This window comes from Bufo gargarizans, chromosome 4, assembly GCF_014858855.1.
Source record: "Bufo gargarizans isolate SCDJY-AF-19 chromosome 4, ASM1485885v1, whole genome shotgun sequence".
Lineage (NCBI taxonomy): Eukaryota > Metazoa > Chordata > Amphibia > Anura > Bufonidae > Bufo > Bufo gargarizans.
Genome location: NC_058083.1, coordinates 417,671,321 through 417,699,027, shown reverse-complemented (window position 1 = coordinate 417,699,027; position 27,707 = coordinate 417,671,321). Strand labels below are relative to the sequence as shown.

At 44.1% G+C, this 27,707-nt stretch overlaps 1 protein-coding gene across 1 annotated transcript in view; it reads left to right on the top strand.

Annotated features, from left to right (window-relative positions):
• SLC22A2 (solute carrier family 22 member 2) overlaps positions 1-22,975 on the top strand; it is a 105,882-nt gene extending 82,907 nt beyond the window's left edge. The window contains exons 8-11 of the mRNA XM_044292069.1: positions 9,362-9,470; positions 19,741-19,853; positions 21,088-21,187; positions 22,203-22,975. Of these exons, the coding sequence (XP_044148004.1) occupies positions 9,362-9,470; positions 19,741-19,853; positions 21,088-21,187; positions 22,203-22,260 (380 nt within the window). The 3' untranslated portion in view covers positions 22,261-22,975. The remainder of the gene's footprint in view (positions 1-9,361; positions 9,471-19,740; positions 19,854-21,087; positions 21,188-22,202) is intronic.
• Positions 22,976-27,707: the final 4,732 nt, after the last annotated feature.

The window sequence follows — 27,707 nt, the reverse complement described above, 5'->3', positions numbered from 1 at the left end:
GAGGCCACAGAGTGGCAAGGTGACATAGTTTTGAGGTGGCTGCAGCATGAGGAGACCACAGAGTGGCCCTATGACATAGTGGAGAGGTGGAAGAAGCATAAGGAAACCACAGAGTGGCCCAATGACAGAGTCTGGAGGTGGTGGCAGCATCAGGAGCCAGAGAGTGGCAAGGTGACATAGTGTGGAGGTGATGGCAGCATCAGGAGGCCACAGAGTGGCACAATGACAAAGTGTGGAGGTGGCAGCAGTATCAGGAAGAGGCTACAGAGTGGCACAATGACAGTGTGGAGGTGGCGGCAGCATCAGGAGACGACAGTGGCAAGGTGACATAGTATATAAAGAAAAGGCTGGGCACTCACATTACCTGGAGTGGGTGGTACTTTATTGATAAATCTTAATATTAGTGGTATACTATAAGCATTTAAAACTCTAAATAAATATCATACAATAAAACTCTAAATAAATATCATACAATGAATAGTCCGGTAAGACTTTAAACACAGCAGTCCATTGAAATGGTGTCTTAATGTGGAATGGATGTAGAGTATTAGATGGATCCGTTCAATCCACCATAAACTAATCACACTGCAGTATTTCCATCCAATCGATATAATAATCACAATATTCAGATAATGTTCGCATAAAAAGTCTATATGTTTTCACAATATAGTATCTGGAATGTTTGTGGTGTTCCAAATCACATAGTCTTAGAATCATATCTAATCAGTTCTCATATTAAAGTCAACTTGTGTAAATGTGAAAAATCGAACACCACAACCAACAAATCGCTTAAGTTTTCCTCTGCACAATAGGTTATACTCACAAGTCAGGTTTGATCACGGGTGGGATTCGGTGTATGTATCGCGGCATCCCGCGTAGTAGCTGCACCAGGCCCCCCACTCCTGCTAACTTACGTGAGTGTTGAATATTTCACCAGAGGCACATAAGTCGATAAATGTTGGTTCGTACTGTGATGTCGTAAGTTCCAAGGCTATCTTGGTTCATATATTCTTTGCCGGCGTCTGCCTTATACATGTGTTTTCCCAACGGGCACCAGTGCTTTCATTCGTAGTTCCGGGTCATAGGTTATCATGAACTTTAAAACAATTACTGTAAGTTGCGATTGCCTTTGTGTTCAAATGGAAGATCCAAACCAAACGCGTTTCGGGACTCTGGATGGTCCCTTCCTCAGTGGTGCAGAAATGTGATTTGGAATACCACGAACATTCCTGATACTATATTGTGGAAACGTATAGACTTTTTATTCAAACATTATCTGAAAATTGCGATTATTTATATAGATTGGATGGAAATACTGCAGTGTGATTAGTTTATGGTGGATTAAATGAATCCATCTAATACTCTACATACATTCCACATTAAGACACCATTTCAATGGACTGCTGTGTTTAAAGTCTGGCCAGACTATTTACTGTATGGTATTTATTTAGAGTTTTATTGTATGGTATTTATTTAGAGTTTTAAATGCTTATAGTATACCACTAATATTAAGATTCATCAATAAAGTACCACCCACTCCAGGTAATGTTAGTGCCCAGCCTTTTCTTTATACAGTTGCAAGAAAAAGTATGTGAACCCTTTGGAATCATATGGATTTCTGCACAAATTGGTCACAGAATGTGATCTGATCTTCATCTAAGTCACAACAATAGACAATCACAGTCTGCTTAAACTAATAACTCATAAAGAATTAAATGTTACCATGTTTTTATTGAACACACCATGTAAACATTCACAGTGCAGGTGGAAAAAGTATGTGAACCCCTAGACTAATGACATCTCCAAGAGCTAATTGGAGTGAGGTGTCAGCCAACTGGAGTCCAATAAATGAGATTAGATTGGAGGTGTTGGTTACAGCTGCCCTGCCCTATAAAAAAACACACACCAGTTCTGGGTTTGCTTTTCACAAGAAGCATTGCCTGATGTGAATGATGCCTCACACAAAAGCGCTCTCAGAAGACCTACGATTAAGAATTGTTGACTTGCATAAAGCTGAAAAGGGTTATAAAAGTATCTCCAAAAGCCATGCTGTTCATCAGTCCACGGTAAGACAAATTGTCTATAAATAGAGAAAGTTCAGCACTGCTGCTACTCTCCCTAAGAGTGGCCATCCTGTAAAGATGACTGCAAGAGCACAGCACAAACTGCTCAATGAGGTGAAGAAGAATCCTAGAGTGTCAGCTAAAGACTTACAAAAGTCTCTGACATATGCTTACATCCCTGTTAGCGAATCAACGATATGTAAAACACTAAACAAGAATGGATTTCATGGGAGGATACAACATGGGAAGCCACTGCTGTCCGAAAAAAACATTGCTGCAAGTTTACAGTTTGCACCAGAGCACATGTTCCACAGCAGTACTGGCAAAATATTCTGTGGACAGATAAAATCAAAGTTGAGTTATTTGGAAGAAACAATACTATGTGTGGAGAAAAAGAGGCACAGCACACTAACATCAAAACCTCATCCCAACTGTGAAGTGTGGTGGGGGCATCATGGCTGCTTTGCTTCATCAGGGCCTGGACGGATTGCTATCATTGAAGTAAAAATGAATTCCCAAGTTTATCAAGACATTTTGCAGTAGAACTTAAGGCCATCTGTCCACCAGCTTAAGCTCAACAGAAGGTGGGTGTTGCAACACAACCCAAAGCATAGAAGTAAATCAACAACAGAATGGCTTAAACAAAAGAAAATACGCCTTCTGGAGTGGCCCAGTCAGAGTCCTGACCTCAACCCGATTGAGATGCTGTGGCATGACCCCAAGAAAGCGATTCACACCAGACATCCCAAGAATATTGATGAACTGAAATAGTTCTGTAAAGAGAAATGGTCAATAATTACTCCTGACCGTTGTGCACGTCTGATCTGCAACTACAGGAAACGTTTAGTTGAAGTTATTGCTGCCAAAAGAGGTTCAACCAGTTATTAAATCCAAGGGTTCACATACTTTTTCCACCTGCACTGTGAATGTTTACATGGTGTGTTCAATAAAAACATGGTAACATCTAATTATTTGTGTGTTATTAGTTTAAGCAGACTGTGATTGTCTATTGTTGTGACTTAGAAGATCAGATCACATTTTATGACCAATTTGTGCAGAAATCCATATCATTCCAAAGGGTTCAGATACTTTTTCTTACAACTGTATACATTTTTTTTTTAGATTGGGTGAATCTGTTGGCTGTGAGCACCCATCCAGGGGACCAGGAGCAGTAGTGCTATTTTTACACAATTTTATAAAGGTGACATAGTGTTGAGGTGGCAGCAGCATGAGGTGACCACAGAGTGGCCCTATGACATAGTGGTGAGGTTGAAGTAGCATGAGGAGGCCACAGAGCGGCAAGGTGACATAGTGTGGAGGTGGGTGGCAATACCAGTAGCAGCTGAAGATGGTGGGTGAAAGAAGGAGCACTTGGCATCAGATGTGTGGCATCAGGCGGGTGGCAGCATCAGAATAGTAGCTGAGGCAGGTAGCCAGAAGAAACTGGTCTCTTTTGTCAAAGTGTTGGTGTGGCACCATGGATAATCTAGTCTGATGCATCAGGAATTGGTGGGTGGAAATCCTGGCTGATCCATGCCTGATTCATCTTGACAAAGGTAAGTCTTTCCACATTTTGGGTGGACAGGCGAGTTCTTCTTGGTGTAACTATGGCCCCCGCCGCAAACTCGGCCAGTTGTGGCCACAAATCCAGTTTGGCTGCCCAGTAGTCCAGCGGATCTTCAATGAGGCTGGCAGGGTGCACTCCAAGTATGCCACCACCTGCTGGTTCAGGTTCTGCTCCAGGTCTAGATTCTGCTGCTGGTGAGTAGTTTCTTCACTATGAGGGTGAAGTAAGCTGCTCATCGGCGACTCTAGACTCAGGCTACTGCTGATGGAGCTGGTACTTCTCCTGCCACCCCACCACTTCCCAGCAGCCATGGCAGTGGAACATGAGCGCAGACCTGTGAGAGGATGGACAATGGCGTAGATAGGCAGCGGCCAACTGACTACATAAGATGTCTCTATAGTTGTTCAGTTTGTCCTACCTCTCAGCGGGTGTAAAAAAGGCCCCCATTTTGGACTGGTAGCGAGGGTCCAACAAGGTGGAGAGCTAGAAGTCATCCCTCTGCCGAATGGTGACAATTCGCCTGTCACTACCCAAGCAAGTGAGCATGCAGCTGGCCATTTGCGCAAATGACTCGGAGGGACTCACTGCCTCCATCTCCACTGCCACAGTGTGTCTGGGTCCTCTGCCTCATTGCCCTGTAGCTCCTCTGGCTGGTCCTGCTCCTTCTGCTCATCCTCTTCTGTCACCTGTGTAGAAAAATGACCCATGTTGCTACACATTGCTTGTGCTCCCATTTCCTCCTCATCTAGTTCAGCCCCCACATGACTCATGTGGCCATGAGATCTAGGAGCCACGTCTCCAGTCCCCTGACCAGCCATATTTACCAGCATCTGTTCCAGGACATGAAGCAGTGGAATGACATTGTTCATCCCGTAGTCCTGGCGACTGACAAATAATGAGGCCTCAAAGGGCCTGAGCAAGCAGCAGGTGTCACGCATGAGCTGGCACTGGCTGACATCAAAGTTACACAGCGGAGTACTTCTGCTTGGATCATCAGGAAATAGTTCATGGCCTTTCTCTGTTCGTACAGTCGATCCAACATATGGAGGGCGGAATTCCAAGGCGTGGAAACGTTGCATATCAGCCTATGCTGGGGGATGCCGTTCTGCCGCTGCAGCTCAAGGAGGGTGTGCTTTGTGGTGTACGAATGGCTGGAGTGCATGCAAAGTTTCTTGGCCATTTTTAAGATATCTTGCAGATGGGTGGAAGACTTTAGGAACCGCTTGACAGCCAGATTAAAAACATGTGCCATGCAGGGCGCATGGCTCAACCCTCCTTTACACAGCATCGACACAATGTTCTTCAAGTTGTCAGTCACGATGGTTCCAATTTTGAGTTGTCGCGGAGAAAGCCAGGATTCCATTTCTTGATGAAGGACATGGAGCAGTTCCTCCCCTGTGTGACTCCGTTCGCCCAAGCAAACGAGGAGCAGAACAGCGTGACACCGCTGTGCTCTGCACATGTGGTATGCTGGAGGGGCACTGTGAATTGTCCCTGTAGTGGAGGCTGAGGACACAGTGGAGGATGAGGAGAAAGAGGCGGACATTGTCGCAGGACCAACGGCGTGAAAACGTGGATGTGGAAGCGGCGTCACCTGGCCAAGTTTCTGGTGTGGCTGTGCAGTAACCACATTCACCCAGTGGGCCGTAAAGAACATGTATTGTCCCTGACTGTAGTTACAGCTCCACACATTGGCGATGCTGTGTAGTTTGGCAGACACCGACAGGCTCAAGGACTGGCCCACCTTCTGTTCTACATCTGTGTGCAGGGCTGGTACTGCCTTTTTCACAAAGAAATCAAGGTTTGGGACTCTCCACGTCGACTCGGCACATAATTTCTCTGAAAGGTGAAGAGTCCACCACTTGGAAAAGGAGGGACTGCAACACCAGCAACTTGGCCAGGAGCACATTCAGCTTCTGCGCCATTGGATGAGTGAGTTGTCTCTAGGCAATCGCTTTGGTTATTGATTGCTGATGGAATGACTGATGAGGACAGACAGCTCTCTTCGGCTGAGGTAGTGGAGCTTAACCGGGTGCGTTCCACTGGGTAATGCAGCAGTTGCTGCTGTAGGCTGAATCACCACATCAGAGCCACAGTTCTCCCAGGCCACTTTATGGTGACGCTACATATGTTGACGCAGAGCCATAGTGCCAACATTGGCACCCTGGCCACGCTTCACCCTCTGCCCACAGATTCTACATATGGCCACGTTCACCTCCTCCAGCGGCTTAACAAAAAACTGTGATATCGCAGAGTAGGTGATTTTACCTGCAACACTACGCACTGACTGACTGCTACCTCCGCTCCCTGCTTGAACCCGCTACTTCTCTGGCAGGTAGGCTCACGCGAAGCGGGTGGTCTACCCCGGGCACGTTTGGCTCCAGACCTCCCACTGCTGCCACCCTGCTGACTCCCGCCCATGCTAGCAACCGCTGGCTCACAGGCAAGCTGCCACCCTCTTCTCCCGATGATGATGATGCCCCTTTGTCACCAGGCTCCCAAGTGCGATCAGCTATATCGAGTACTGTCTGCACATCACTGATGTCTGACCGCTCGCAACACCAGCTTCCACGCCACTCTCCTCATCACTACTTGCCCGCCTAGCAGAGGAAGCAGCGGATGTCTCCTCCAGATCTTGGCTGGGCAGTAGGTGCTGATTCTCCTCTAGTAGCTCTTCCTCGCTGAAAAGTGGAGCTGAGCCTACGGCATATAATACTTCTCACTGTGTAGGAACTGAAAATGACACAGGAAGGTTCAGGACAGGTGGGGGCACAGGGCCTGCATCCGGGCCATGCCAACTAAGCATTGTGTCAGAGGAACCCACCGACTCTTGGCTGGGGATTCTGACATCACTTGGGACGAAGTGGATGACTGGGTCAACTATTCAAGAACCATTGGGTTGCTGGTCAAGACATGACTGCTAGATGACACCGGGAGCTCAGGCCTCTCGTTATGACCCCTGCTGCCACGCCCCCTTACTCTTCTGCAACCTCTGCCTATGCCAGAAACATTTAGGCCTCTGACACTCCCCTGTGCAGGGCCTGGCACTTCTCTGTCTGACATACTGTTAGATCAAATAATCAAATACAAGTCAAACAGGGCTTTAAAGTATATTACTGCACCGCTGAACAGCAATTAGGCTTTAATTATTTTTACTTTTACACAACACAACGGGCTTTTCAACAGATAAGTGCAACTCTGAACGGCAAATATATTTTTATTTTGCCACTAATACACGTCAAATAGGACTTTTGAGTATGGTATATCACTGCACCACACAAGGGCAAATAGGCCCTAATTATTTTCAACTTTTACACAACACAACAGGCTTTTCAACAGATAAGTGCAACGCTGAACGGCGAATATATATATTTTTTACCACTAATACTCAGAAAACAGGGCTTTAGAATATATCACTGCACTGCACAAGGGCAATTAGGCCCTAATTTTTTTTCTACTTTTACACAACAGATCAGTGCAACGCTGCACGGCAAATATATTTTTATTTCGCCACTAATACATGGCAAACAGGGCTGTCGAATATATCACTGCACAGCTGAACGGCAATTAGGCCCTAATTTTTTTCTACTTTTACACAACAGTCTTTTCAACAGATAAGTGCAACGCTGGACAGCGAATATTTTTTTATTTCGCCACTAATACATGGCAAACAGGGCTATCGAATATATCACTGCGCAGCTTAACGGCAATCAGGTCCTAATTTCTTTCTACTTTTACACAACAGGCTTTTCAACAGATAAGTGCAAAGCTGGACGGTGAATATATTTTTATTTTGCCACTAATAAACGGCAAAAAGAGCTATATATAATTGCACCGCACAAGGGCAAATAAGACGTACAGTGTAGAAATATTTCGCACACTGCCACCAATGTTAATAATGCAATAGAGGGAGGAAGGGGGGAGGAGGCCGCACACTGCCACCAATGTTAATAATGCAATAGAGGGAGGGAGGGGGGCCAGAGGAGGCCGCACACTGCCACCAATGTTAATAATGCAGTAGAGGGAGGGAGGGGGGCCGGGGGAGGGGGCCCCCAATGATATTCAAACTGGGGAGGGGGGGTCTGCCCCCTGCTGCCTGGCAGCCCCTGATCTCTTACAGGGGGCTATGATACGCACAATTAACCCCTTCAGGTGCAGCACACGGATCACAAACACGGATGCCAATCTTGTGTGCATCCATGTTCTTTCACGGACCCATTGACTTGAATGGTTCCGTGAACCGTTGTCCGTCAAAAAAATAGGACAGGTCATATTTTTTTTACGGACAGGATACACGGATCACGGTCTCGGCTGCAAAACGGTGCATTTTCCGATTTTTCCACGGACCCATTGAGAGTCAATGGGTCCGCGAAAAAAAAAGGAAAATGGCACAACGGCCACGGATGCACACAACGGTCGTGTGCATGAGGCCTTACCCAGTCAATGTCCCCTACTGAACCCTCTTCTACACAAATGCTGTGGAACAATTCCTCCCTATCCTTTCCCTGCACTTATAAATAGTTTTTTCCCCACAATCAAGTTTTTCCTATCACTGTCCCTAGAGCCTGCAGACGTCTCTCCCTGCAATACGTACACTGGTAAATGGCAGAATCTAAGATGGCTGCCGCTATTTATAGGGCTGTGACATCACAGGGATGGCTGGCTGCTGATTGGCTACATGCATGGCAATATGGGTGATCCCACATTCACAGAGTTCCTTTCTCCATGTCCTCAATACGTGCAGCAGCCATTTTAGGAAAAAATTTGATTTGTTACCACGAAGCGCGAGGAAATTCGCCTTTGGTGTGAATTGAATTTTTCCTGAAATTCGGAACGAATTCCACTTCATCAGCTTCCATTCGCTCATCTCTAATAGTGTCTGTGGGCAGAGTTAGAGTCGGCGTCCCGACTAGTTATGCTCACACATGGGATGCCCCTCTTGCCGCCCAACATAGTTCCCTACATAGAGCAATATGCTATGCTTTATTGGGACATATTGGTATGTTTGGTCCCTTGTGGTCTATAGTGCTTTTACTACTAGGATTAAATATCAGCCAGTTAAGGTTGTATTTAGGGCTCTGCTGTAGGTAGCTGACAGGGAAACTCCAGAGGTGCTACTTCTGTCAGAGAGAACACCCTATTATCGTGAAAGTCAGAACAGTTTAGGGCAGGCTGTTGCAAAACTACAACTCCCAGCATGCCCGAACAGCCTACAGCTATCAGTTTACAGTAGGCCATTGTGGGAGTTGTAGTTTTACAACAGCTGGCGGGCCGCAGGTTGAGCATCCCTGGTTTAGGGTAATTATGAACTACTAGGGGCAGTGTGTTTATATTCCACTAAAACCTCCCTGGAGACAACTCAACGGAGTGCACGTTTTTTTTTATGTCACTATGGGTTTACACATCTATATCTTTTGATTATTGTCTTAACTGAGGATGAATAAAAATTAAGTTTTAATGTATATTGGTCCTTCAGTAGTGGTATACTCCTGGTTATATATTTTCTGCTCTATTGATCAATACTTGATTTTGATAGTGCTGACCACCGCTAACTGTGGTTTGTAATTATTATATCTAAATATGCTTGTTCCAAGTTTCCTATGACTCAAGGTTTATGGTCAAAAAGATCTTGAAATATTCTTGAAATATAGAAATGATCAGATGTATGTTTTACATCATTTTGCAGCATATTTAGTGTTGCAAAACATCAATTTTTTTTTGTTCTTTGTAGGATTCCATGGACTCAAGATAGCACTGGGATGTGTGAGCAGAATGGGCATTACACTTTCTTATGAGATGATTTGTTTGGTCAATGCTGAGTTATATCCAACATTTATCAGGTGTGAATATATAAAAATCATATTTCAGTATGCAAGTGTATAATGAGTTATGTATGTTACTGAACAAAAATGCAAATACACTCCTCAACATTGAAATTGCAACACTAAGAAGGAAAGGTTGCACAATTATGGAAATCACAGGACTAAGGCTACTTTCACACTTGCGCTTGATCGGATCCGTTCTGAACGGATCCGATCATATTAATGCAGACGGAGGCTCCGTTCAGTACGGATCCGTCTGCATTAATAACTTAGAAAAAATTCTAAGTGTGAAAGCAGCCTGAGCGGATCCTTTCAGACTTTCAATGTAAAGTCAATGGGGGACGGATCCGCTTGAAGATTGAGCCATATGGTGACATCTTCAAGCGGATCCGTTCCCATTGACTTACATTGTAAGTCTGAACGGATCCGCTCGCCTCCGCACGGCCAGGCGGACACCTGAACGCTGCAAGCAGCGTTCAGCTGTCCGCCTGGCCGTGCGGAGGCGAGCGGAGCGGAGGCTGAACGCCGCCAGACTGATGCAGTCTGAGCGGATCTGCTCCATTCAGACTGCATCAGGGCTGGACGGAGGCGTTTGGGTCCGCTCGTGAGCTCCTTCAAACGGAGCTCACGAACGGACCCATGAACGTTAGTGTGAAAGTAGCCTTAAAGACCTGTTAATAATTTGTAAATAATAATGTGTAAATATTGAAAAATTGTAAAATTGAAAAAGTATGAGCGCCACTCAGAAATACATGCATTTACATGCCTTCATTGAATTTATGACCTATGTTAGAAGGTGACTTATAGCCATATGGTAATGACTCAAAGTCGCATTTTTAAACTGATTGCAAACATTTGCTGCGGGTCTCTGCTGTTTGAAACGCGTGAGCGGGCACCATAGCTACCGTGTTTCTGCGGCACATGTATGAGATCAGTTATAAGGCCATTTGCATACATTTCACCCTTTAGATGCCATGGTCAAAGGTGACCACAGCAGTCTAAGCAGCTCCCGCTCCCATAACAGTGTTCCTCAGCTGAAATCTGGGAACCTGTTACACTATACTAATAGCCCAAAGACTCAAGCAGGCTTTTGCAACTATTAGTAGAATATACTAAGCCAAATACAAGCCACCAATAGTGGCTATATAGGCATCAATGAACACAATAAACAATCTAATAATTGCCAGTTATAGTCACCCTGGGTGATAAAATATAAAAGTTCAAATCACCCTCTTTCCCCAAAATCAAAATCAAAATACTTAACCAATAAAAAATAGAGATCATGGGCATCGTCGAGTGTGAAACCCCGTACTATTAAACTATAACAATATTAATCCCATATGGCGTATGGCATAATGAAAAAAATAAAAACAGCCAATTTGCCATTTTTTGTCATTTCAACTTTGTTTTATAAAAAGTGATCAAAAAGTCACACACACTTCCATATGACATCACTGAAAAGTACAGATCACCCTACAAAAAATGGGCCTTCACACAGCTCTGCATGCATAAATATAAAACAGTTATAGGGGTCAGAAAATGATGATGAAAAAAAAATTCTTTCAAGGTTTTACTTTTTTTTTTTCAGTATTAAAACACAAGAAAAACTAAACGTTGTAAAAGTGTTGTATACAAGCATGGTTATAATACTGACCTGGAGAATGATTTTACTGCATAGTGAACACCGTTTAAAAAAATAAAATAAAAAAAAACTGTGCAGAATTGCGTTTTTTTCTCTCCAATTATACCCCTATACTGTCCTCATAAATGTTAGCACGGTGTGTAATCTGACATGTAGCTAAACCCCCTGTCTTCATAAGAAAAAGGCTGTGCAGCTGTAACCTTCTCTTTATTGCTAGTAGATTGTGACAGGAAAGGTGAAACTACAGAATAATAACAGTAGTATTTCAGAACATATACATCGATAGTACATTGTATAGGATACAGAATAATCTGCTATACATACAGTACATGAGGTACGGTAATAATGCAACGACAAATGAGCTATCAAATGCAACAACATAATAAACTGCAGTTTAATGAAACGTTCAGTGCTTCCCATAATTATTCATACCCCTGGCAAATTTTGACTTAAAGTTACTTATATTTAACCAGCAAGTAATTTTTTGACGGGAAATGACATAGGTGTCTCCCAAAAGATATTAAGACAATGTACAAGAGGCATTATTGTGGAAAAAAAACATTTCTCAGCTTTTATTTACATTTGAGCAAAAAGTGTCTAGTCCAAAATTATTCATACCCTTCACAAACTGTCACAGTCTGTGGGAAAATCAAAAGTTATATACCATTCCAAATAGTCCAAGCTGTTCTAAAGCATCCTAATTACCCTGATTAGTTGGGAACAGCTGTTTTAACCACTTCAACCCCGCTAGCTAAAACCACCTTAATGACCAGGCCACTTTTTACACTTCTGCACTACACTACTTTCACCGTTTATCGCTCGGTCATGCAACTTACCACCCAAATGAATTTGACCTCCTTTTCTTCCCACTAATAGAGCTTTCATTTGGTGGTATTTTATTGCTGCTGTATTTTTACTTTTTTTGTTATTAATCCAAATTTAACGATTTTTTTGCAAAAAAATGACATTTTTCACTTTCAGTTGTAAAATTTTGCAAAAAAAACGACATCCACATATAAATTTTTCGCTACAGATACCCATGCTGGGTGAGAGAAATATCTCGGCAAAAGACAACTTTTCCCATTTTTTTATACAAAGTTGGCATTTGACCAAGATATTTATCTCACCCAGCATGGGTATATGTAAGGCTACTTTCACACTAGCGTTCGTCGGTCCGCTCGTGAGCTCCGTTTGAAGGGGCTCACGAGCGGACCCGAACGCAGCCGTCCAGCCCTGATGCAGTCTGAATGGAGCGGATCCGCTCAGACTGCATCAGTCTGGCGGCGTTCAGCCTCCGCTCCGCTCGCCTCCGCACGGACAGGCGGACAGCTGAACGCTGCTTGCAGCGTTCGGGTGTCCGTCTGGCCGTGCGGAGGCGTGCGGATCCGTGCGGATCCGTCCAGACTTACAATGTAAGTCAATGGGGACGGATCCGTTTGAAGATGCCACAATATGGCTCAATCTTCAGGCGGATCCGTCCCCCATTGACTTTACATTGAAAGTCTGGACGGATCCGTACGAGGCTATTTTCACACTTAGCTGTTATATGCTAAAATAATGCAGACGGATCCGTTCTGAACGGAGCCTCCGTCTGCATTATTACGGATCCGATCGAACGCTAGTGTGAAAGTAGCCTAAAATGACACCCCAAAACACATTCCCCAACTTCTCCTGAGTACGGCGATACCAGATGTGTGACACTTTTTTGCAGCCTAGATGCGCAAAGCGGCCCAAATTCCTTTTAGGAGGGCATTTTTAGACATTTGGATCCCAGACTTCTTCTCACGCTTTAGGGCCCCTAAAAAGCCAGGGCAGTATAAATACCCCACATGTGACCCCATTTTGGAAAGAAGACACCCCAAGGTATTCAATGAGGGGCATGGCGAGTTCCTAGAAATTTTATTTTTTGCATAAGTTAGCGGAAATTATTATTATTATTTTTTTTCTCACAGTCTCACTTTCCGCTAACTTGGGACAAAAATTTCAATCTTTCATGGACTCAATATGCCCCTCACGGAATATCTTGGGGTGTCTTCTTTCCGAAATGGGGTCACATGTGGGGTATTTATACTGCCCTGGCATTTTAGGGGCCCTAAAGCGTGAGAAGAAGTCTGGAATATAAATGTCTAAAATTTTTTACGCATATGGATTCCATGAGGAGTGAGGAGAAATTTTTTACGCATATGGATTCCATGAGGTGAGTTCATGTGAGATTTTATTTTTTGACACAAGTTAGTGGAATATGAGACTTTGTAAGAAAAAACAAACAAAAAATAAATAAAATATTTCCGCTAACTTGGGCCAAAAAATGTCTGAATGGAGCCTTACAGGGGGGTGATTAATGACAGAGGGGTGATTAATGACAGAGGGGTGATCACCCATATACACTCCCTGATCACCCCCTGTCATTGATCACCCCCCTGTAAGGCTCCATTCAGACGTCCGTATGATTTTTACGGATCCGTGGATACATGGATCGGATCCGCAAAACACATGCGGACGTCTGAATGGAGCCTTACAGGGGGGTGATCAATGACAGAGGGGTGATCACCCATATACACTCCCTGATCACCCCCTGTCATTGATCACCCCCCTGTCATTGATCACCCCCCTGTAAGGCTCCATTCAGACGTCCGCATGTGTTTTGCGGATCCGATCCATGTATCCATGGATCCGTAAAAATCATACGGATGTCTGAATGGAGCCTTACAGGGGGGTGATCAATGACAGAGGGGTGATCAATGACAGGGGGTGATCAGGGAGTGTATATGGGTGATCACCCCTCTGTCATTGATCACCCCCCTGTAAGGCTCCATTCAGACGTCCGCATGTGTTTTGCGGATCCGATCCATGTATCCATGGATCCGGAAAAATCATACGGACGTCTGAATGGAGCCTTACAGGGGGGTGATCCATGACAGGGGGGTGATCAATGACAGGGAAGTGATCAGGAAGTCTATATGCGTGATCACCCCCTTGTCATTGATCACCCCCCTGTAAGGCTCCACGGATACATGGATCGGATCCGCAAAAGGCATACGGACGTCTGAATGGAGCCTTACAGGGGGGGTGATCAATGACAAGGGGGTGATCACGCATATAGACTTCCTGGTCACTTCCCTGTCATTGATCACCCCCCTGTCATTGATCACCCCCCTGTAAGGCTCCATTCAGACGTCCATATGATTTTTACGGATACATGGATCGGATCCGCAAAACACATGCGGACGTCTGAATGGAGCTTTACAGGGGGGGTGATCAATGACAAGGGGGTGATCACGCATATAGACTTCCTGATCACTTCCCTGTCATTGATCACCCCCCTGTCATTGATCACCCCCCTGTAAGGCTCCATTCAGACGTCCATATGATTTTTACGGATACATGGATCGGATCCGCAAAACACATGCGGACGTCTGAATGGAGCCTTACAGGGGGGGTGATCAATGACAAGGGGGTGATCACGCATATAGACTTCCTGATCACTTCCCTGTCATTGATCACCCCCCTGTCATTGATCACCCCCCTGTAAGGCTCCATTCAGACGTCCATATGATTTTTACGGATACATGGATCGGATCCGCAAAACACATGCGGACGTCTGAATGGAGCTTTACAGAGGGGTGATCAATGACAGGGGGTGATCAGGGAGTGTATATGGTTGATCACCCCTCTGTCATTGATCACCCCCCTGTAAGGCTCCATTCAGACGTCCGCATGTGTTTTGCGGATCCGATCCATGTATCCGTAAAAATCATACGGACGTCTGAATGGAGCCTTACAGGGGGGTGATCAATGACAGGGAAGTGATCAGGAAGTCTATATGCGTGATCACCCCCTTGTCATTGATCAGCCCCCTGTAAGGCTCCATTCAGACGTCCGTATGCCTTTTGCGGATCCGATCCATGTATCCGTGGATCCGTAAAAATCATACGGACGTCTGAATGGAGCCTTACAGGGGGGTGATCAATAACAGGGGGGTGATCAATGACAGGGGGTGATCAGGGAGTGTATATGGGTGATCACCCCGCTGTTATTGATCACCCCCCTGTAAGGCTCCATTCAGACGTCTGCATGTGTTTTATGTATCCGTAAAAATCATACGGACGTCTGAATGGAGCCTTACAGGGGGGTGATCAATGACAGGGAAGTGATCAGGAAGTCTATATGCGTGATCACCCCCTTGTTATTGATCACCCCCCTGTAAGGCTCCATTCAGACGTCTGCATGTGTTTTGCGGATCCGATCCATGTATCCGTGGATCCGTAAAAATCATACGGACGTCTGAATGGAGCCTTACAGGGGGGTGATCAATGACAGGGGGGTGATCAGGGGTGATCAGTGGTTCATAAAGGGTTAATAAGTGACAGGGGGGGTGTAGTGCAGTGTAGTGGTGTTTGGTGCTACTTTACTGAGCTGCCTGAGTCCTCTGGTGGTCGATCCAAACAAAAGGGACCACCAGAGGACCAGGTAGCAGGTATATTAGACGCTGTTATCAAAACGGCGTCTAATATACCTGTTAGGGGTTAAAAAAATCACATCTCCAGCCTGCCAGCGAGCGATCGCCGCTGGCAGGCTGGAGATCCACTCGCTTACCTTCCGTTCCTGTGTGCGCGCGTTCACAGGAAATCTCGGCTCTCGCGGGAGGACGCGTATATGGGTCCACCCAGAAGAGCAGGGCCGCCGCCAGGACGCAATCCTGCGTACGGCGGTCCTGAGGAGGTTAATCAACTCAACAGGTGAAAAACAGCAGCTCTCTGCAGTTGGTTTGTGGACAGTCATGGCTAAGACAAAGGAGCTCAGTGAGGACCTGCGGCTGCGCATTGTGGCTGCTCACAAGTCAGGAAAGGGCTACAAGGCCATTTCTAAATGTTTTCAAGTTCCAGTGGCTACAGTGCAAAGTATTATAAAAAAATACAAGATGTTCCGCACTGTGGAAAATCTCAGAGGGCGTGGTTGGAAGCCAAAAGTGACACCTGTGCTGGCCAGGAGGATAGTTAGAGAGGTGAAAAAGAATCCAAAGATCACCACCAAGGCCATCCTGGTGAATCTGGGCTCTGCTGGTGGCAATGCCTCAAGGCAAACAATCCAACTGACACTACTCACTGCTGGGTTCCACGGATGCAGACCAAGGAGGACGCCACTTCTCCAGATAAGGCACACAAAAACTTGCTTGGCCTTTGCAAAAGCTCATCTGGACAAAGAAGAAGACTTCTGGTCTTCTGTGTTATGGTCAGATGAAACAAAAATGTAATTGTTTGGTCACAATGATGTTTCCTTCATTTGGCGTGAAAAAGAAGAAGCCTTCAACCCAAAGAACACCATCCCCACTGTCAAACATGGTGGTGGGAACCTAATGCTTTGGGGGTGTTTTTCAGCCAACGGACCGGGAACCTAATCACGGTAAACAACACCATGAAAAAAGAGCAATATATGAGGATTCTCAACGACAACATAAGGCCTCTTTCACACGGGCGTGAGTTTTTTTGCCCGGATAAGAGCCGGGTGCGTTGCGGGAAAATGCGCAATTTTTTCTGCGCAAGTGCAAAACATTGTCATGCGTTGCACTCGCGTGAGAAAAATCGCGCATGTTTGGTACCCAAACCCGAACTTCTTCATAGAAGTTCGGGCTTGGGATTGATGTTCTGAAGATTGTATTATTTTCCCTTATAACATGGTTATAAGGGAAAATAATAGCATTCTGAATACAGAATGCATAGTAAACCAGCGCTAGAGGGGTTAAAAAAAATTAAAAATAATTTAACTCACCTTAGTCCACTTGCTCGCGAAGCTGGCATCTCCTTGTGTCTCCGCTGCTGATGAACAGGACCTGGGGTGAGCTGCTGCACTAAATACAGGTTAAGGACCTTCGATGACGTCACTCCGGTCATCACATGGTACGTCACATGATCTTTTGCCATGGTGATTCACCATGGTAAAAGATCATGTGATGACCGGAGTGACGTCATCGAATTTAATGGAGTAGCTCACCCCAGGTCCTGTTCATCAGCAGAGGAGGCACAAGGAGATGCCGGGCTTCGCGAGCAAGTGGACTAAGGTGAGTTAAATTTTGTTTTTTGTTTTTTAACCCCTCTAGCGCTGGTTTACTATGCATTCTGTATTCAGAATGCTATTATTTTCCCTTATAACCATGTTATAAGGGAAAATAATAATGATCGGGTCTCCATCCCGATGGTCTCCTAGCAACCATGCGTGCAAATCGCACGGCATCCGTACTTGCTTGCGGATGCCATCCGATTTTTCACACACCCCATTCACTTCTATGGGGCCTGCGTCACGTCAAAATCGGAAAATATAGAGCATGCTGCGATTTCAACTGAACGCACAAGTGATGCGTTAAAAACATCGTTCATGTGCACAGCCCCATAGAAATGAATGGGTCAGGATTTAGTGCGGGTGCCATACGTTCGCCGCACGGAAAACTCGCCCGTGTGAAAGGGGCCTTAGGCAGCCTGCAGAGAAACTTGGCCTTGGGCACCAGTGGACATTTCAGCATGGCAATGACCCAAAACACACAGCAAAAGTGGTGAAGAAATGGTTAGCAGACAACATTAGCGTTTTGGAGTGGCCCAGCCAGAGTCCAGACTTGAAAGTGAGAATCTGTGGAGGGAGCTAAAAATCAGGGTGATGGCAAGAAGACCCTCCAACCTGAAAGATTTGGAGCTCATAGCTAAAGATGAATGGGCAAAAATACCTGTGGAGACATGCAAAAAGCTGGTCTGCAATTATAGGAAGCGTTTGATTGCTGTAATAGCCAATAAAGGCTTTTCTATAGATTTTTGAGAAGGGTATGAATAATTTTGGACTGGACACTTTCTGTTCAAATGTAAATAAAAGCTGAGAAATGTTTTTTTTCCCCCACAATAATGCCTCTTGTACATCGTCTTATTATCTTGTGAAAGACACCTATGTCATTTCCGTCAAAAAATTACTTGCTGGTTGAATAAAGGTAACTAAGCCAAAATTTGCCAGGGGTATGAATAATTATAAGCAGCACTGTAGATAGTGCCCTTACCAACTATGCTTAAAAGCAGGCTGAATAACAGATCATGGGGCAGAAGAACCAGTGAGAGAGTGGCTCTTGACATAAGATGGTTGCTGCTTCTAAACAAGAACAAGACCACAAAGAACCAGGAACTACCCACAATGCCATGGGACTCCCACAATGCATAGGAACACAGGCTAGACGAAATACACTAAACTCACCAGTAGATGGTGTTGTTACCATACAATGCAGATGGAATACAGACACGGGTAATAGCAATGTCTAAACTGGTAAACACAGAACACAGAAATAACTAGATTTGCATCTGAGGACAGAACAACCCCATTAGGAATTTTCCCTCTTACATTGTATGCAACTGTAATTGGTGCCATTAGAAAGAACAACTTGTCCCGCAAAACATGGGCTTTCAGAAAAAGGCCTTAGGCCTCATGCACACGACCGTATGTATTTTGCGATCTGCAAAAAATGTATCCGCAAAAAATAAAGATGACGTCCATGTGCATTCCGTATTTTGCAGAACGGAACAGCTGGCCCCTAATAGAATAGTACTATCCCTGTCCGTAATGCGGACAATAATAGGACATGTTCAGTTTTTTAGCCAAACGGAAATACGGACATACGGGGACGGAATGCACACAGAGTACCTTCCATTTTTTTTCGGACCCATTGAAATGAATGGTTCCGTATACGGTCCGCAAAAAAAACTGAACAGACACGGAAAGAAAATACGTTCGTGTGCATGAGGCCTTAGGCTGAGTTCACATCATTGTTTAGTTTTCTGTTCTTCTGATACGTCAGAAGAAGAGAGAGAAAAAAAAAATTGATCCTGTAAAAAAAATGGATCCTGTTGCATCAGTTGTCACTCGTTTGAGCCATTTCCGTTTGAGATCCGTTTTTAGACAGGAAAAAAAAGTCCTGCATGCATGAAAAATGTATCTCAGACGGAAATGGCTCAAACAGATCATAACTGATGCAACAAGATCCAGGATTTTTTACAGGATCCAGTTTTTTTTTTTCTCTCTCTTCTTCTGAAGGATGAGAACAGAAAGCTAAACGGTGCTAAAGGGTGATGTGAATGCACCCTTAGTAACCCCTAGTGCGTTTTTCACTGAAGCCCTATTCACTTCTATGGGGCCAGGGCTGCGTGAAAAACGCAGAATATAGAACATGCTGCGTTTTTCACGCAACGCAAAAATGATGCGTGAAAAAAAAAAAAAACACAGCGCCATTGAAATGAATGGGTCAGGATTCAGTGTGGGTGCCTAAGGGTTAAAGCAAATACATTTTTATTTTCATACAAAACTGATAGGGTGCCAAGATTTGTTTTACAAACAACTAAGGGGGAGATCTATCAAACTGGTGTTAAGCAGGACTGGCTTAGTTGCCCATAGCATCCTATCAGATTCCATCTTTCATTTTTCACAGCTCCTTTGGAAAACAAGCGGTGGAATCTGATTGGTTGCTATGGACAACTAAGCCAGTTGTACTTTACACCATTTTCACTTTTGTGGACATGCCCTGCAGTGAAACCTGTGCAATGTGGTCATACCTTTCTTTGAGCTTTTCTTTCTAGAACCATTTAAGCATTGCTGTCTTTTATTTATGTAATGCATTTTCAGGAACCTTGGAGTAATGGTCTGCTCCTCTATGTGTGACCTTGGTGGAACCATAACGCCATTCATTGTTTATCGACTGGCAGATATTTGGAAAGAATTACCACTGATAGTCTTTGGTAAGAAACCCAGAGCTAAAATCAACATTCCAACAATTAACATGTCAATCAAAAATGTTTTTCAGTATGTGACAGTCAAAGTTCTCCATCTCATCAGTCTTAGGCTACTTTCACACTTGTGGCAGTGTGATCCGGCGGGCAGTTCCGTCGTCGGAACTGCCCGCCGGATCCGCCGATCTGCCGCTGACTGAAAGCATTTGTGAGACGGATCCGGATGCGGATCCGTCTCACAAATGCATTGCAAGGACGGATCCATCTCTCCGCTTGTCATGCGGACCGACGGATCCGTCTTCTACATTTTTTCTCATTTTTACCGATCTGCGCATGCGCATGCCGGAACGACGAATCCGGCATTCCGGTATTCTGAATGCCGGATCCGGCGCTAATACATTCCTATGGTCTTCAGTTTTTTTGGCCGAAGATAAAACCGTAGCATGCTATGGTTTTCTCTTTTGCCTGATCAGTCAAAACAACTGAACTGAAGACATCCTGATGTATACTGGACAGATTACTCTCCATTCAGAATGAATGGGGATAAAACTGATCAGTTCTTTTCCAGTATAGAGCCCCTGTGACGGAACTCTATGCCGGAAAAGAAAAACGCAAGTGTGAAAGTACCCTTAGGGTACTTTCACACTTGTGTTGTTTGATTCCGGCAGGCAGTTCTGTTGACTGAACTGCCTGCCTGATCAGGCAAACGCATGTCATTTTTTCTGACTGATCAGGATCCTGATCAGTCTGAAAAATGCCTGATCAGTCAGAAAAATGCATTGCAATACCGGATCCGTTTTTCTGGTGTCATCAGGCAAAACTGATCCGATATTTTATTTTTTTCTCATTTTTAAAGGTCTGCATCCTGAACGGATTACTCTCCATTCAGAATGCATGGGGATAAAACTGTTCTTTTCCTGTATTGAGCCCCTGTGACTAAACTCTATGCCGGAAAAGAAAAACGCTAGTGTGAAAGTAGCCTTAGATGACCATACTACTAATTTACAAGTTGCAATTGCAGTGTAATATGTATCTTACTAATCCATACATTTTTGTTCTCCTTGCATGTACAGTACAGTGTATACAATATTGCCTTTAGAAACTCCTTTTAAGAAAATTTGGAGTTTTGGACACCACACTGTAAAAATGACACAGGAGCTGCCAAGTTGGTCAACTAAATAATTTGTCTCCATACCAGTGTTTTTATTTAATTAGCATTTTTTTTGTTTATTTTCATACACAGCGGTTACAGGAATAATTTCGGGGATACTTGTACTTTTTCTTCCTGAAACCAAAGGATGTGCTCTCCCAGAAACCATTGAAGAAGCAGAGAATTTACATAGGTGAGTTAAACAAGTGTTATATTAAATGGGTTGTCCTGCCATAAATATTTATGACCAGTTAGGATAGGTCATCAAACTCAGAAAGGCGGGGGTCCGACACTCAGCACCCCCGCTGATCAGCTGTTTGAAGAGGAGGCGGTGCTCCATGCGAGCGCCACTTCCTGTTAATTACACTGCATGTTGTCTTGGAAATGCAGTTTAATGACGAATACTCGCTCCATTCATTCACTTGAATGGAGCAAGTACTTGTACCAGGAAGCGGCACTGGCATGGAGCGCCTCTTCATACAGCTGATCGGCGGGGGTGCTGATTATCAAAATTAGGAGCATTCCATGCAAATTCTGGACGGTTGATGCAGCAGCAGACACAACTGTGTAATCACGGCAAACAGAACGAATCCCTAGTTTACATTGTGGTCGGTATTCAGAGAACAAAACAATTTTTTTATATATATTACAAAGTAGCATTTTAATTTACGATAAATTCTAAACGTCTTTATTTATTTTTTAAAAACTAAACAAAACATTTATAGTATTTATATATACTGGACTGAGTATGCATTATTTATAGTATTTGCTTAGTTTCCAAGGGTCATTGAGAACTGTAGTAATATTAATTAAAGATTGTTTTCACATCGAGGTTGTGGTTTATGACATTTATAAAAGAAACCACAATGCAGTACTGCATTCATCATACAGTGAACACTACCAATGCCCTACAAACCTCATTGATTTATAATGGTTCCACTGGGTTTCCCAAGCCATGGTGAAAATGTACGCCATGATGTACGTTTTTGTCATATTGATCTTGCAGTTTCTGCTACCTGTAATACACAGCTCTATTTTGGTGCCAATGCCAGAATTGTATTGAACTTGAATTTTTGCAGTTAACTTTTCAGTACTGCCAAACATGATCAAAAGTCTGTACAAGAGAGGTAGCCTACTGGTAGCCTATTGGAGATATGAGCCTGTGCTTTAATTAACATGATCGTGTTTTTTTTCCTTTCTGTTTTCAGGAAAGACAAGTCAATAAAAACACACATAACATATCTGGAAGTAAAGTCTAAAGAATGATAGAGGGGAAGATGGACTTACTATTCTTTACTGGACCAACCTAATGTGAATTTGTCCTAAATTCTTTTTTCATGCTTATATAGCACAACATATTTTGCAGTGCTTTACTGGCATTGTCATCAGTCACTGTCTGACGTGGGTCTTACAATCTAGATTCCCTATAAGTATGTATTTGGTGCGTGGGAGAAAACCAAAGGAAACCCAAGCAAAAACAGGGAAAAACATACACACTCCATGCAGATGTTAGTCTTAGGCTACATTCACACAGTATGTGTTTTGCAGTCGGCAAAACACTGATCCGCAAAAAATACAGATGAAGTCCTTTTGGCATCCGTATTGCATCCGGTTTTTTGCAGATCCATTGTAACAAAACGGACAAGAATAGGACATGCTCAATTTTTTTTTGAGGGGCTACAGATGGGACATACGGATGCGGACACGGAAACAAAATACGTTCAACCTATGGTGTATATACCCCAAGTACATGCTACAGTATATCTAACAGGTACTTGCACTGTACTCATATACAAGGTACTTGCACTGTGGCCTCTATAGCACAATGTATGATCATAACCTTAGGTAATTTGTTTGACTAGGGCAGTGATGGTAAACCTTTTTAAGACCGAGTGCCCAAACTGTAACCCAAAACCCACTTATTTATCGTAAAGTGCCAACATGGCAATTTACCCTGAATACTACAGTCCAATATAGTATATCTTCCATATACTTCATCATTTAGCTATAATAGCCTGCCTACATTCAATGTACTGCCTGTGCCGTTCATAGTGTGCCCTGCACTGATGATGAATGGCAGGAAAAGTCTAAGGCATATTGGTACACCATAGACTTTTTCCAGGGTGTGGGTGCCCACAGAAAGGGCTCTGAGTGCCACCTCTAGCACCCGTGCCATAGGTTCGCCAACACTGGACTAGGGGCTACTTGACTTAGTAATGATTAGTAGGCATTGTTCCAGAACATTGCAAATATTAAAGGGGTTGCCTGAGTATCGGAACGTGATAGCTGCAGTCAATCACTGTCGCACTGGTCAATCATGTTCTATCATAGACTGGCATCAACCTTCAGGGCTAAAATATTGAATGTTATCAATCAGTCCAATGATTGGCTGCAGTGACCATGTGCTCATCACTGGCATCCTTTAACCAGCTGACTGGACTGTTTACCTTTCTGACCACATTTTTTATTTTTTTTTACCACATGCGTCATTTAAAGCTGTAACTTTTTATTCTGTTTGGTTATATAATTGCAACTCTTTAAATATACATGGGTCTTTTTTTTTCATTCATTTAATTTTAGCTTTTTTTGGTTTGTTTTTATACTTAGCTCAAAGTACAGTACAACTAAAAAATGTTTTCTTTATTTTGTCATGGTCAAGACCTTTGGGGGAAATTTGACATTAAATAGATTTTAAATTTTTATATTGCTGATTTCACATGTAACTGGGGCTGACATATTAAACCCAGTTATAGGGAAATGCAGCCCCTGAAGGCTTTAATATGGATGTTAAGCCTTAGACCTCTTGCACATGAATGCAAGGGCTCCATGCCCGTGCTGTGGACCTCAAATTGCGGTCCGCAATGCATGGGCACCGACTGTGGGGCAGTCGCATGCAGATCGGGGACCTATTCACTTGAATGGGGTCCGCGATCCATCTGTTCCGCAAAAAGATAGAACAAGTTCTACTTTTTTTTGCACAATGGAAGCACGGAACGGAACACCACGGAAGCACTCCGTAGTGCTTCCGTGGGGTTCAGTTCCGTGCTTCCGTTCCGCACCGCATCTCCGGATTTGCGGACCCATTCAAGTGAATGCACACGGCTGCTGACTCATGTATTGTGGAACTGCCATTTGCAGTCCGCAGCAGGGGCATGGAGCCCTTACCTTCGTGGGCAAGAGGCCTTACTGATCAGGCTCTGCTAAGTCCCAGCAGCTCATGCAGTTACCCCACCGCCAGCGATCACATGATTGCTTGGACCGGAACATCACTGGGGATGGCAGGGGTGGCAAACAAAGTCTCTACCTTCTCTATAGTGAGCTCTGCTGTCACTGCCAGCCCGCTATACGCTTCTGCAGCTAAATCATGCATTTTCCATTTCTGAAAGGACTTTCAGAAACATCCTTCAAGGGAACCTATCAGCGGCAAAATACTTAAAGTCAAGGGGGCAAGTCAAGGTAACCGCACCCCCTTCCCTGCCCCTTCTCCTGTGACTGACAGCCGGCTGTTCGGCATAAGCGCTGTCAGTCACAGGAGAAGGGACAGGGAAGGGGGCGTTACCTTGACTTGAAGCAAGGAGGCTGCTGCCCCATTGACTTCAAGCCTGACTGGAAAATAGTGCGGACAGAGGATAAAAGAATGTTTTTCATACTTCTGCCTCATCAGAATGCATTAAGAAAATCATCATTCAAAACTCACTGCCAGCTACTTGAAGGTACTGTTGGCGGTTTGGGATGGGTTTTGCAACTGACAGGTTCCCTTTAAGCCTCATGCACACAACCGTATTTTGCATCTGTGTCCGATCGGTATTTTTTTGTGATTGCACACAAACTCATTCATTTCTATGGATCCCCACAAAAGAAAAAAAAACAGACAGCACACAGATGTTATTCATGTGCTCTCTGCATCCGTGTGTCCTTTCTACAAATTATAGAACGTGTCCTATTCTTGTCATTATTGTGGACAAGATTAGTCATCTCTAGTGATGGACGAACATCGCCCCCGGGACGGTTCGCAAACCGCAAGTTTCCTGGTGGGCCCTATTCACTTTAATGGCAGGCAAACCTGAAAAACCTTCAGCTTATATTTGCAGCCACGAAATACTTACAAGAAGTGCACAAATCGTCCCACAACATGGACAGTGACATACCAGGGGGGGGGGGAATCAATGGCAAAAATTGCCACAAAAAAAAATGTATTTTAATCAGGGACCATTAGTATGCGTCTTAAATTGAAACTCTCAAAAATGTGCCATGCTGGAGCCTAGAAAGATTTTATTTTAGGCCATGGGACTACAGGCCCCAAACATTAGGCATTCACCGAACAGAAAACATTAAGTGATTATTTGGCTGGAGATATATTAGACGGTCATTAGATATCAATTTTACTGTAGGCCAGTGGAGTACAGGCCCCAAAAATTCTTCATTCAATGTACAGAAAAGAACAAGCTTTGTCTTCTTCTCATTGTCTGTCGCTAGTAGAGGCCTAAGCATGCCAGGTAGGTTCCCCCAGAAGTATCTTGCTGGATGAGCAGCCAATACCGCACTTGCATCAATCTTGACAGGATTCAGCTCCAGGTGTAGAGGAATTGATTTTTTGGAATGCTTTCTCCATCGCAACACCCTCCACGTCATTGAATAAACTGAAGACTGGCCGATTCTCTCCTAAGAAAAATATTAAATGTTATTAAATTTATTAAACATTTTATTATTAAATTTATTCCAAATATATTATACAATTTGGTGTCTCCATGATCAATCTTCAGCATAGGAGTCCCACACAGGTTCTACAAACTTCCAAAATAAAGTGGGGCGAATAGATGACGGATGATCGGGACGCTCCATGATCTTCCCAGGAGCTGATTTTGGGAGCCGCGGTTCATTTCTGAGAAGTCTGTGTGGGAATCTGAAGACCAAGTCCATCTCCATCTCCGTGCACCACAGGATGTCCTCCTCCTCCTGTGTTAGGAAAAATTTAATTTTTATTAGAACATTTATTAAACATTATATTATTAAATGTATTCAATATAATAAGGATGCCCTCCTTTCCATTCCATGATGACTGGGAACCCCTGATGAAGAGATGGGGCCCTGGTTGGTTTGAATCGTGATTAAATTTGCAACAGTTCCGGGCTTCAAGCAATCTTGAAGCTTTGTCTTCTTCTCATTGTCTGTCGCTAGTAGAGGCCTAAGCATGCCAGGCAGGTTCCACCAGAAGTATCTTGCTGGATGAGCAGCCAACACCGCACTTGCCTCAATCTAGACAGGATTCGGCTCCAGGTGGAGGGAATTTTTTATTTTTTTTAATGCTTTCTCCATTGCAAAACCATGTCGTTGAATAAACAGAAGACTGTCCGATTCTCTCCTGTCTTATGCAACATTTTATTTTTATTATTACATTTATTAAATATTTTAACATTGATTTTATTAAAAAATAAATGCAGTTCTTGTCCTGCGCATAAAGTGAGCAGCGAGTGTTTACCGCAGCATGATCAAATGGATGAGGTGAGTTTAATTTTTAATTTTTTTGCACAAGAAGAGTGGGGAAAGGGCATTAATAATACTGTGGCCTCTAACGGGGGCATTATTAATACTGGGAGCCACTAATGGAGGAGAACTAATACCAGGGGGCATTAATACTCAAGTGGGCATTAATTTTACTAGGCGCCATTAATGGGGACCTTATTAATACTGGGGCAACTACTGGGGCATTATTAATACTAGGAGCCAATAACGGGACATATTATTTTTTTTTTTTTACTGGGGCCTGTGTTAAACCACGCCCCACAGCTCAACTTGGCCAGTATTTTAGAGTATTCAGGTTTAATTGTCGTGTTGGTCCTTTGCGATAAATAGGTGGGTTTTGGGTTGCAGTTTGGGCACTCAGTCTCTAAAAGGTTCGCCATCACTGCACTAGGCCATGTGACATCACATTCATTGGTCACATGGCCTAAGCGCACCTCAGACCCATTGAAGTCAATGGGGCTGAACTGCGATACAGAGTATAACCGCTATCAAGGCATGGTACTTGGTGAGCAGAAAGAAGGCTGCAGTGCTACTGAGAGCATTGGTGCTTTATTAAAGAGCTCATTGGCAAGGCTGTTGGAACCCCACTGATCACATTCTGATGGCCTATCTAGAGAGTAGGTGATCAGTTCAATAAATCTTGGAAAACCATTTTAATGGTTCCCACAAAAATTTAGGACAACCCTTTAGAAGACACGAACATTTTGTTTATCTAAAACAAAAATGCTTTTTATATATGCAATCTGAATATTGTGGTGGTGTGAACCATAAAATGCATGGGAAAGTCCTGGAAGGGGGTATATCTCTCCCAGATTCCTCAACTGGCTGAGGTAGGTGAAATCCAGGATAGTTGCTGTAGCTATTTTCTTTATTTATTCAGGGCTGGATTTTACTTGGATTGGGTTGGTAGGTTTTGGCAGTGGGACTTCCCAATCCACCCCCCCCCCACCCCCCAGTTCGGGGCTATATTTTCCCTAGGTGAGGCGTGCTCTAATCAGGCTGGGATAAAGCGCCTTACCAGGGTGCCAGTCTGGGGGAAGAGAGAGTGACTTGGAAGCAGAGACCTGCTGAGGCTCTGTGTGGTCTCAGTCAGGAGGACTGAGGAGCCACAAGGCTATGCGACGCCTGATCACTTCCCTGGGTGGACTATTTGGTTGAGTAAAGCCGGACCGACTGGCTTGTGTGAACGG